The sequence below is a fragment of the Falco rusticolus genome, chromosome 6, assembly GCF_015220075.1.
Source record: "Falco rusticolus isolate bFalRus1 chromosome 6, bFalRus1.pri, whole genome shotgun sequence".
Taxonomy (NCBI): domain Eukaryota; kingdom Metazoa; phylum Chordata; class Aves; order Falconiformes; family Falconidae; genus Falco; species Falco rusticolus.
Window position 1 is genome coordinate 24,671,835 of NC_051192.1, and position 12,754 is coordinate 24,684,588.

The 12,754-nt window shown below is 35.8% G+C and overlaps 1 protein-coding gene across 1 annotated transcript in view; it reads right to left on the bottom strand.

The window, feature by feature from the left end:
• The window catches only part of SEC63 (SEC63 homolog, protein translocation regulator), a 63,735-nt gene that overhangs the window by 11,924 nt on the left and 39,057 nt on the right, over positions 1-12,754 (bottom strand). The window contains exons 10-14 of the mRNA XM_037391356.1: positions 11,758-11,890; positions 10,518-10,610; positions 3,760-3,914; positions 1,891-2,038; positions 27-109 (exon numbers count right to left, since the gene is read on the bottom strand). Coding sequence (XP_037247253.1) covers positions 27-109; positions 1,891-2,038; positions 3,760-3,914; positions 10,518-10,610; positions 11,758-11,890 — 612 coding nt within the window. The remainder of the gene's footprint in view (positions 1-26; positions 110-1,890; positions 2,039-3,759; positions 3,915-10,517; positions 10,611-11,757; positions 11,891-12,754) is intronic.

Genomic DNA, 12,754 nt, shown 5'->3' on the forward strand with positions numbered 1-12,754 from the left:
AAAAAACAAGTACTCTTGATACTTACCGCCATGGTCTGTCTTGTTAGTGTGACCAGAACAGTGACAAGAGAACCTACTGTAATATTGTTGCTGTCTTCATCATCCAAAACTAGTATAAAAAGAAACGCAACACATCTACTAAACTTCTTTAAAGCCTTTTTTTCCCATTAAACATTGTTTCTGCTATGTCTAAATTTAGGCATACAAATTCCAGAATTTTTAACAAAAAAATAATTCCAAAATATTATTTAATAAGTCTCTTACAACCTCAAGTATACTATCAGGATGAGGGCTGGTAATTCAGCAAACTATAAAATAGCAACACTGCGTTTGAAATTTTAATTGCATCAAAGCTAGAAAATTCAAAAGTTGTAGCTGTTGTGGGAACCATAATTCTGTTATATTGTGCATTATATATTAAAGCATAAAACTTCAGAAACATGAAATACCACACATGACCAAAGGGACCCTGTTATATTTGTTCTGGGAATCATAACTTTGTTTTTCTTGACTTTCATATGATTAACAACTCAATTTCAATGCCACATTAACCATCATGCATTTAATTCTTTTTTAAGTAGAAGACAAAAGAAAATAAAAGAATGGCAATGATTATTTTAACTAAAACATCAAACATAACACCCACAGGAAAGCCACTGAGGAGTTTATATCTCCAATCTATGAACTGGAGAATGTTCCACGTTAGGGAGGAATAAAGTTATATCCCAGCATAGACATGTCATTTATTTTCCCTGCCCTGCTCTGCCCCTCCTGAGAAAGCAGTTTTACTATTCACTAGTTTTACAGATATATTTGATATAATGGTAATACTGAGCTAAACAGAAAAGCATATGCGCTGTGTAATCCTCCATACCACACCTGAGTACAGTTGTGTGACAACTGAAGACTACAGGCAAAAAAGGGTTCCTTGCCAAAATATGGGAAGGTGCTCCAAGACTGAATTTTAAGCCGATTAACAGGACTGTGCACAATCCCGTGCTACAATAAAATAGTGTTTTGTTCGGTTGTGTTTTTTTTAAATGTACATAAACAACATTTAGAAATACCAAGGTTAGCAGACATTTGCTTCCTTAATGGATATTTCAATTAACATTTGCTTCTCACAGAGGATTACGCATAAGCCAAATTACAAATCAGGCTACCCAAAACATATCACATTTTGAATGCGATCACTGTAACCACAGTAACAATATAAATTAGGATCAGGTATTAGAACAATCTTTCAAATATCTGACATTTACTAGCACTGAACTACAAAGGAAAGGAGACTGCAGAACCAATTCACTTTCCACTGAAAGGCTGCCTACAGGAACAGCGTAAAAATATACCTAATCTTCAGAGGAAGAACATTATACATTCATTGAAACAATGCACACAAAAGGCAGCTAAGCATAGCATGGACAAATTCTGCCAGATATAGAAAATACACAAGGATTATCACAAAGGAACCCATGAATATTTAGTCATCGGGGCCTCCACTCAAAAAAATCTCACAGAGGACTCTCCATGTTGGAATAAACTGAGCATAAATTGTGGAATAACCACAACTTTTTAAGATAGCTAATAAAAGTGGTATTTCACCCAGAATTCCACATTGCTCATGAAATATTAAATCAACAGATGAAATATCAGATAAGCTCCTGTAGGAGCAACTACTGCTGGTTTGGGAATCTGAAATGTTCAACGTACTTTATCTCCTCAGGCTATAAATCTCATGTACAACAGCCCACTGCTCAAAAACCGATGTCATTTCCAGGCCAAATAATAACAGCGAGTTGTGTTTCAGCATCCTACAAAAGCTTACTGCCAACAGACTTATCAAAATGTCAGAAGAGCAACATACACAGAACAAAAGGACCTCCCACTCACCCTGTGGTTTTATATCCATAGTGACATACGGAAAGCTGCCAAGGACAGCCATAACTTCATCGTATTTCTTATCTTCTAGGAAGTGCAGTAAATTGCGACGATCAGAACCTTTCAAACTCACCAAATCCTGAATACTTTTGATTTTATACTGAATTAGGAAAAAAAAAGGAGTCGTGGTAGAAGAGAACATAGTCCACAAACTCTTAGTAATACATCACTTGTGTCCCCGTGTTACTAATATATACACACACCCCATTTGATTTGTTCTTTTAGAAACCCCAGACTTTAGGGAACTAGCAAGCCTATGTTTTGAGAAACAATAAACCACAGGGGCTGCATTCAAATCTACCAAATAGCACAGCTTTGAACATTGGGGTGTTCCTTAGTATGTCACCCCTTGGAAACTGGATACATTTCTTATAAAACTATTATTTCAGCCAGCTTTTTGAGAAAGCTGAGCTGAGAAATCTTACTGATCAGGTTCTTTATTTAGATAGAGTAGCTCAGTGCTTTGAGATTTATATTAGCAGGAACAACTAAGTGCAAGTTTTTTGTTTTGGTGTTGGTTTTTTTTCTTCATACCGAACTGCAAACAAATCTAAAACCAGATTTGCAGAACAGATCTAAAAGGATAAAACAAACAGATTCATCTGAACACCTGGTTATCTTACCATTACAAATGTACGCATCCAGATAGACTGATTGTACCTCAAATCTAGGGGACTATATTTTTGAAGAGCTCAAAGCATGAGAATCCTACCAAAACAAGCCTACTAAATTGGTCTCTTCCCTCTTTCACATGAAGGATAGGTAGGGTGAGACAGCCCAATGATTGATTTTTATACTTAGTTACACTGCATGTGAAAAAATACATCTCAAATCATGTACTTTTTTGTATGCTGCCTGTAGTTTAGGGCTGGATGAAGAAAAGTAATTTTCTCTAAGGGAATGATTCTTTTATTCATCCAAAGGAAGACTACTTGACTACCTGATGAACAAGCACCTTCAAAGGGGATTAAAAAAATGCAGTACTTTAAGTATTCTTTCTCTTCACACCAACACAAAAGCATTTAAACACCCCCTAAAGCTGTAGTTAAAGCTAAGCAAAAGTTTCATTAGATAAAGAATATTTTTGAGATTGGTCCAAACTAACCATTGTAATAAGACTCTCAGAAAAGTCAACAGCTTCTACTAGAAGATAACTGCTTGTTTCTAAGCAGGCATTCCTAGTAGATATACTACAGTCAAACAAACAGGTTTGAATACAGCAACAGTCTGACACATGGTGAAGAAACATACGCAGGTATTCATACAAGACTATTCACTTCTGTCCTTAAATTCTACAAATACCAACTACATAGAAAGAGCTTTATAAAGCATCCTCTTTCATACATGAAGGATCATAAAACCTGAAATACTTCCCACAGGAACTGATAACATTCTTCCCTTTAACGAACTCCTCTGTGCTACCTTCCAAATATACTTTCTATCAAACCAGATTAAGAATGACAAAGCCAAACAAACAAAAAAAAAAAGTCCCAGTAGGATATTCCAGCCACATTCTAGACAAATATTAAATAGGAGATTGTAATAAGAAATAAAGGGTTTCTTCTGTTTGTGAGGTCAACATACACTGATCTTTTACACTTAGCAGATCTCTGATCTTCATTCCCACCTCCTAACAGAGGAACTTTAAAGAAACAAAAACTACACAGATCACCCAGGAAGTATTGTAGTGAATTAATGAAAAATAAATGTATTTTTATTCTCTTAGTTAATTCATGTCCTTGCTTGCTTATAGACAAATAGGCAAGAGAAATAACAGGAAGTGTTTTAAGAAGTTACCAAGTATCATTTGTAGTTTTATACCTTCTTATGATTGGAGACTCGCCTAAGATTGTCCTCTTCAATGTGAGGCAGCTGCAAAAGGGGAGACTTGAACTGCTGAAGTCCCTGGACAGTCATCTGGGAAAGCTTCATGCAATTTTCCAAAGATCCCAAAGATGGAGCACGAAACTCCCTTTCTTGGGGAGAATGAAACAGATGACATCACTTTTATATTTTTTTCTCCTTCTTACACTTTTACAATGTATACTTGTATTACAGACTACAGAAAACAGGTTTTTCCAGTCAACCAAACAAGAAAGAGAGGCATCTTAAAATGTTCAGCGTAACTAACCAGGCAGCCTTGTTACTCTCACTGTAGTCACATAGCTCAGCAGACTGTTTTCTTCCCCCTTTTTAAATTATCACATCTGAACTCTAAGGAAGGGAAAGACTTCCATCTAACTTTGTCTCAGGGAACAACATGTTGCACAATGTATCTGTGCAATTATTATAGACAGAAACTTCACCATTTAAGTTTAAAAAAAGCAGCAGCAAAACCAACCTGGTTTAAATTTGTATATTTTATATATATGTGTGTATGTATAACGCTTAGCTCTACTTTGTAAGCGTATTGTTAAACATAGTTTATCATTCATCTTATGACAATATAAGATTTTCATCTTGAGAGATGAACATAAAGGTGGCAGCCTATTACATGCCAGAAAAAAACCGTAGGTATAACTGAAGCTAAGCAGAGCATGTTATGTTAGAAGGCAGTAACAGCTGTAAAAATATCAAAGGCGTGGCTTAAAAGAGGTGTCTGAGCAAACACCTATTTGACTTTTCTTTAAAATACTGAAGGAATTCTTGATAATTTCTGAAAGTATAAAAAAGTATACACTCTACATAATTAAAATTATTATAAGATAGACAAGGAGAAATCCTTAACCAGAACAGAGCAAAAGAAAAAAAATAAAACAGACATTTAATACTCTTCATTATGGCTGCAAAGAAATGAAAGACAGGTTTCCACATACTGTTATTTAACTTTGTTAGACAACCATCCATTCATACCTAAGACTTCTCAAAGCCCCATTTAGAAAACTCATTTCAGAATTCCATACAGCTCAAGAGCTGCTTCAGGTTTGGAACTGGCAATGTTCAGCTTACTCTATGTGTACTTTACAATGACACAGAAAAATAAGTTAGATTGTCTTCAGAGAGACAAGAGGAATTTAAGCTATTTGGGTCTTTTTCTGAACTTGTATGTGGCATACGAAAGAACCAAAGGCAATTTCTAACAAGTATTACAGAAGGCACCTGTAATTTACAATGTTTCTCATTTTATTTAAGAATCGGTATATGTATTTTCTTATACTTTAAAACCTTTCCTGAGAAACAATCAGCCTTTGATTACCTTGACTGTTACAGATATATTCTGTATATAAACATATAAAAATCAGTATGAATACAAATGTGTTGTGTACGTACACAAAAAATATATACGTACACAAATACATATACTTGGTATGGACATATTTGGGACACTACAACAGGGACATAGCAGTATCTTTCAATAGATTGGTCAGACAGATGGTCAGAAGGAATATGGCCACTCTGCTAGGGCTGTGTGATCAAGCTTATCACACTATCAAGGCGATTAGAAGTGTGGATAAAAGCAGGTTTACTTATGCCTGGGTGGGAAGGTAGACAGGCCATATATCACCTGCACTGACCAAAAGGGTCCTAAAGCCAAAAATTGCTGAATGTTTATTTTAAGTGCCAATGGCCATGTAAATAGATAAAAAGCAAGTTTAAATTAATCTTAGAACACTTTATAGAGGAAATACGAGAAGGTAATAAATCTGATGCAAAACTCCCAGATTTGGTGCCTTCAGTATGTTTCCTCCTTCCTTTACACCACTACCTTGCTACAAATTTATAAGCAACTACCAGGGCATGTTAAAGGCACATGAAAGATCACTCTCACCTCTGCTCCACCTACCCCTCTCCATTCAAATGGCCTGTTTCTTCATTAATTACACCAAGCTATAAATATAATCAGCTATCAAATCAAATTACATGGCAGGAGTTTGGTTTTTTTTAAAACCCAGTATATTACACTGTGAAGGTTATACAGAACGTAAAGAGAAAAATACCGTATGAATGGAACTATCTGGCTAGACATACTGATAAGTAACAAACATGTAACTTGACATTTAAAAAAAAAAAGGTAATGGAAAGGCTGATCTCCCAAATAAACAGCACAAAATTTACTTTTTGTCTTACCTATCTTCCACCTCCCCTGTAATTTTTTGGCTGCTGCTAAGGAGAATCACATAATTTTTTTAAATTAAAAACACCCACACTATAAACCAAGTTAATAAAAGAATCTTAAATACTCTCTGACAAACCGGCTTTTGCGGGACATTCACATAAAGCTTTGAGACCACAGAGCACTAGTCAAAGAGTAGAAATTCTTCTCTTTCTTAAAGCACTGACTCATAATCCATATGACAGCCGAAAAATATTTTAATAAAGTTGGAGAATATTATTTCTGTTTCCTGAAAATAACACTGCAATTCCCTGACAGTGGATCTAAGGACAGAGTATAGCTTTTAACACCACCTGACTGTCCCCGTAACATGAATGCCATTGTTGCACGTATTTTGACAGCTTCTGCTTGTCAAAGTGCACAAGACAAGATGACCTTTAAACTAAGGTCATCCAAAACATATGACATTAGTCAATCACAAATTCCAATGCAAATCATAGTTGCTTGTGAAGGAATGGAAGGATTGGTATACACCTCTGTCAAACCACCACCTCTACCTTACACCACAGCTTCCAACCTGAATTAAGAATCACACTTCGACTGGACAGCTGAACTGATGCCTAACCTTTCTGCAGACAGTTACCACAGCACATTCCATGTTTCTGGCAGCGAACGCCTTGCTTGGCAGGGCAGCTGCCTGTGATAGTTAAGGATGAAGAAAGAGTCAAAGAAGCCATCAAGATAATTTAGACCTGCTGATTATCAACTACCAGTTAATCACCACAAAACAATACATGCAAGCAAGGGATGCCACAGACCAAAGCGTATTTTCAGGGAAGAAAAAGAAAAAAAAAAAAAGAAAAAAAAAAGTCTCACAGACCATGTAGAAATCAGGCAAGAGAGTACAAGACATTTTATCTAGAGGTAGCTCACAATTGCCACCAGGCTGGAAAAGGCTTAGCACTGACTGGACTGAAACAAAAACATCAATTTTGGTTTTGTGAAACCAGATCCTTGCAAGTTCCTTGCAAGTAACAAACCCAAACTCATCTGCAAAGAATGATAGCTCTGTTAAAACTTAAGCAGTAACCACAATTAAATTATTTTTATGCCACATCTACACTCATTTGTTCAAGACAGATTGTTTCTAATGGCGCTTGTTAAGAAAGTCCCTGTCTTATGAGGATGTATCAGCAGCCTGAGGTACCACTTTTCACTATCTTGGGAGGCAAGATGCTTGTTCCTGTGAAGGGCTCACACAGAACTTCAAAAATCTCATTCTGTGATGTGCTGTTCTTAGTGTTTCTAAGTCTTTCCTGCACCTTCTCCAAGAACAGCTGGTACTGGACCAATAGTGGAATGCTATACGGACATTTTTAAAACTAAGAAAACTAAGTGCCAAGATCATGAAGATTCATCCAAGGTGGTTTTCTTCAAAAGATTTGACTAAAAAGTGTGCATAAATGGTTAGTTATTAGTTATGCTAATGACAATGATAATTATTATCGTAGTTATTGTGATATATTATTATGTATTATATTGTTATTATAATTCAGGGTATTTGAAAGACATAAATGAATGCAGCACAAACTGAGACTCCTTGTCCCACCATCAATTTAGGTTTCACAAAATAAGATTTGTCCCCAAAATATTTCTTTAGATAATATTAATGCATGCCATCACATTTTTCGCAAATCAGAACTGCTGAACATCTATGGCTAATTATAGCACGTAATAATTTTATGAACCATATCAAGGCTGATTTAAATGAAAATTAGGACTAAACCCAAAACCATCTGTAGTTAATTTTTAAGCTACTTGTGTTGAGATGACAAATACATGAAGAAAAACAGTCTCTCAAAAATTTCAATATCTGACCTTAATTTTACACATATTTTAACAGAAAAAAAAAACCACCCAAACAATGACACCTTTTAACTTTCCAGTTGTTTTCCAACAATAGTCAGGCATGGGGGCAAAATTATCACTACATGTACAGTCATCAAAAATAGGGTCAACATTTTAAATTTGCTGAGTGGTAAGTAGCAAAAATGGTGATTTCCTTTAGAACAAGGACCAAAATTCTGAAGTAGTTTACCTTCAAGTGCTCAAAATCGTTATTGTCAGCCTGATGGGTAACTGCTGGGTATCACCATCCCTTTGATGCTTTGTGCTGAGCATGCACTGGCATGGAAGTGAGAGGAAATGTTTGGTACAAATTTCTGAATATTGCCGTTTTAAAACTCTGGAAATAATTTTAAGAAAATCTGCTGAAGAAATACCAAACAAATCCTCAACTATATCTATGACACCCTTCTACTTTTTTTCAAAATTCTAGGAAAGTAACTTTTACCATACGTAATGACAGCTATAAATTCTCATCAACTTGCACAGACTTACTAAGGTTGGAAGGGATCATCATAATCTCTAGGAACAGTTATAACTAAAGGTTGTTTAGGTTTGGTTTTTTAATAACCATCACTTCCATTTCACATGCAAATAAATGGAAAATCAGTTTCCACTACTGTCTTCCAAAATACTGTTTGATTTTTTTCTTTTAATTTAAGCTAAAGTCTACATTTTCTGGAACTGCAGAGCAGTTTATTAAATACACTGCATCTATAAATAATCATTTTAATGTCAAATTAAAAAGATATCTCCACGTACATACAGAACTAGAGAAGAATACAGCTACCTGGAGGCCATTCAAGTTGTGAAGTACATCATGCACTCTGTTAAGTATCTGATTTCAGATTTTAAAAGAGCAGCTATAGGTGTTCTTCATTTTTCAAAGACTTCTGGTTCTGTTGCATGCAAAAGCTTCTATCTGTAATATTTTGGTTTCATTTTGCACATGACAAAACAAGTATTTGATAGCTGATCAATATATATATAGGCCATCTTAAAAGACATCTTTCAGAAGTTTCAAGTATTTTTATGCAAAAAACCTATCCAGGTTTTTTTAAAAATACCTACACATTTGGCATGCACAAGGGCTTATAAACAAGTAAAAAGATGCACTTTTCATAATTAGCTATAATATGAGGACTTGGTCTAGCTGAACTAGCAAAATTTCAAAAAAACCACCAACAAACTACCAAAACCAACAAAAAAAACACTACACTTCCAAAACAGCTACTTAGCTTTTTATGAAAAAAATGACTAAACTATTACACTAATAAAGTTTCAAGCATATCTCTATGACTTTTGTTGCAGTGCTAGTCTGGAGAATATTCACAAAAACATATCCACAACTGAGCTCTTAATATGATACCCATTAATAACAATACCATTTAGTGTTAGGTGAAGATTACTTCTACAATGAAAAATATGGCTCCTGCTTACTTCAAGGTTTCAAGTTTTCTCTCCAGCAGTCTCACAGACTGGTAAAGGTAAGGTTTAAAAGACAATTAGAAATACATTCCATCAATACTTCTTTCTAAAATAGGACGTAGGCCAGCACACAACATCCTTATCTGCTCATGTCCCCCCTTCTCACACTTTATTTAGTTATGGAGCACAATTTCCAGCACCACACCTGGGAAAGATCTTCCCCAAAACCATTCTTGTTAGGAGGCTATCTATGCTTGTTTTGTCTAGTAAAGATCAACCAGTAAGTATTACCTGATAACAACCAAAATGGTCACCAGTTTGGCATAAAAAAATGCCTTGCCTATGTTTGTTGTAATAAAGCAAGGAGATGCAAGCCCTTGTTTCTTCACACTGCAAGCAGCCATCTTTAGCATAACTGCCTTTTTACAGTAAGAATAAAAAAAGCTTAAATACTACATTTCAATTAAATTTAATTTTTATGGCAATTACAGCAAAGTAAACCTGCCCCTACAAGTTCAGGAAAAAAAAAAATCATAGCAGGCTAAACAGCACAGGATCCTAAAATGGAGAAATATAAGCAATAAAAAGAAATGATCCAAAAAACCAAATGATACTCAAACAGAAGAACTGTTCTTCACCAAGAGTGGTGAGGCACTGGAACAGGCTGCCCAGAGAAGCTGTGGATGCCCTATCTCTGAAAGTGTTCAAAGCCAGGCTGGATGGGGCTTGGAGCAACCTGGTCTGGTGGAAGGTGTCCCTGCCCATGGCAGGGGAGTTGGAGTTAGATGATCTTTATGGTCCCTTCCAACCAAAACCATTCTATGATTCTATGAACTGTAAAAGTGCAAATGAAAACATGGATGAACACAAGTAATTTGTCTTACATTAAGTGCTTTGCTACCAAAAATTGACCAGATCTTTAAGAAAAGGTTTTCAATTGCAGCATTTAAAGTGAAACTTCCAATTGCAAAAATTACAAGCTGAACACAAGATTTCAGAGTAGAAATGCTGCTGCCACTGCTAAGTGCAATCCTTAAGACAGAGAGTGCTCTCGTAACAGTAAAAAGAGCAAAAGTGCATTTAGGCGTTTCTAAATATCACAGGTTAAGTTTTCCACAAGAACCAAAGACTATGAAATACTGCAATGAAGAATCATATTTAATAATTTTAATTATACAGTTTCTTTTCTTACCTTCCCGGCTTCGAGCCATTATTATTAGTTGGCAGATCACATTAATCATTTCTTGCAGTAGTGCAGGACTCTTTTTCAGGATAAACTGCTGATCTGCAAGACATTAACTGGCTGCAATTATGCTGCACTTCTATTAGGAAAAAAGGAGGACAGTTTACATGAACTGGACATTTAATGATGTGGTTTTCATTTCTATTCATTCCTGTGTTACTGAAAGTACCACTTTATTCTCATTGACACATCCATCTATAACGCTCCCTAACAAAACCTGAAAGAGCAAGTGCAAACACAGATTTTGTATACCGGACAAGCAGCTTCCACATCGAACAAAGAGGTACTTACTAAATCCATCTAAAAAAGCAACAGGATAGCAAGCAATTTACCAGTCTTATTAAAACAGCGTGACCTCTTTAGGTAATCACAGGTTTAAAAAAAAAAAAAAAAAGGATTTTTGAGTGAAACGTTAGTTTTGGCAAACATATTAGTTGTAAAGCACTAACTACGTTTGAATACAGATCTGGGAAGCTGTAAGTATGAACAGTAAGTAGCAAGCACGGTAAGAGATTTTTACTGACTGTTTAAAACTGATCATTTTTCTTTTGAAAGAAACTGGAAAGTTTGAACCAAAGCATCTTGACTGGTTTGTTGTTTGGTTGGGTTTTTTCAATTTGCATTAAGATACAGAACATATTCAGCTTGTTGGTCAGCCTAAGAAACCACGAGTTTCACAGCTGAAACTTAAGAACTGCATTTAGAAACATTTCAATTTGTATATTTACAAGTATGAAAAATTGTAAAACACAAACTGAAGCCCATCGGTAACTGATATTTAAAGTTCTGATCTTGCCATCTTTGCTTCACATAGTGGGCTAAAATACTCCAAAAATAACCACGTGTGGTGGAAATGTAACAGCAAGCAGTATTAGGCTTATCTTGGATTTCTTTACTCTGAAAAGCAAATATACTTCACATTTAACTTTTTTTCCTACTACAAAGAAAAAAAATGTCAAGGTCACATTTGTAGCCAAAAAGCACTTAAAAGTAGGATATCAGTATTACAGGGCTGTCAAGTGAAAGAGTAAATGTTTTAAAGAGTCATTAAAGTTGAAAAACCTAAGTACGCTGCATAAAGTATTGAGCAGAGATCCACGCAACTCCTTAATGAACAAGAATTAGGAGTACTAAAGCATGCAACATGTTGCTGTTTCCCACAATATCCCATTAGGGGAGAAGCTATTACCTTCTTCAAGCACTTCAGGAACTTTCATCCTGGCAAGATGGGTCAACAGCAGAACTCTGGCTTTCAGGCTGTAAGGGCAGGTGAGCGGAGGCTCATTCTTCTTTAAATTTATGCCACCGATTTCTCTGATTAGCTAAAATAAAATAATTAAACACACAAATACAGGAGGAGAACAGTTTACAAGGAAAAAAAATTACATTCAGAAAAGCAAGCCTTTAAATAACTTTTCCCTGGAAAGTTCTGTAGAGATGAATGTTAGCCATTTTTATTCATAACCCAGCTCCAGAAAGTCAAAAAGTATCTTCAAATGCCTTGCTTCAATGCAGGAGGGAGGTGGGAAGTAACAATTTGCACACAAGAAATATGCCTTGAATAACACTGAGTGAATCTGTATTGATAGATAAATAGTTTTTAAAATCTGATTTTATTGCCAAAGTTCACTGGATTCAATCATATTTCTAAGGTGTTTATATTAAACTCAATATGCACTAGCAACAGCATCACCTTGAGACCTTTCACCCACCTAAGACCCAGACAACTTCCTCAGAAGCAGTCTCAGGTGTCACAGGAAGGAGGGTTTATAAGCCTGGACTCCCTGGTAGGCTGAAGATCAAGTATTTTAACTTATTTCTAAACAGCACCAACGTGAAAAAAGCGTGGTGTTCTTCATTCAGGATGACCTCTCTTGATCCTGACTAGACCAAGACGTACAGTTTAAACAGGTTTCTCTCACCTGACTTTGTCGGAGATCCTGGAGGGAGAGGCTGCAAAGCTGAGTAAAAGAAGCTTACAGTTTGTAAGAATCAATACACGGCCCAGAAGCTTCACTTTTTAGGTCAACAGGTCACCTAAGCAGAGACTGAAGTTCCAAAAGCTCCAGTCACAAAGGGAATTTAGCATACCAACAGCCAGGCTACACTGACCTTCAACCAGCCTTTCCCTACACTTAAAAAAAGATCTTCTAACAAGAAGTTTGTTGTAAGTACATCCTGGTATA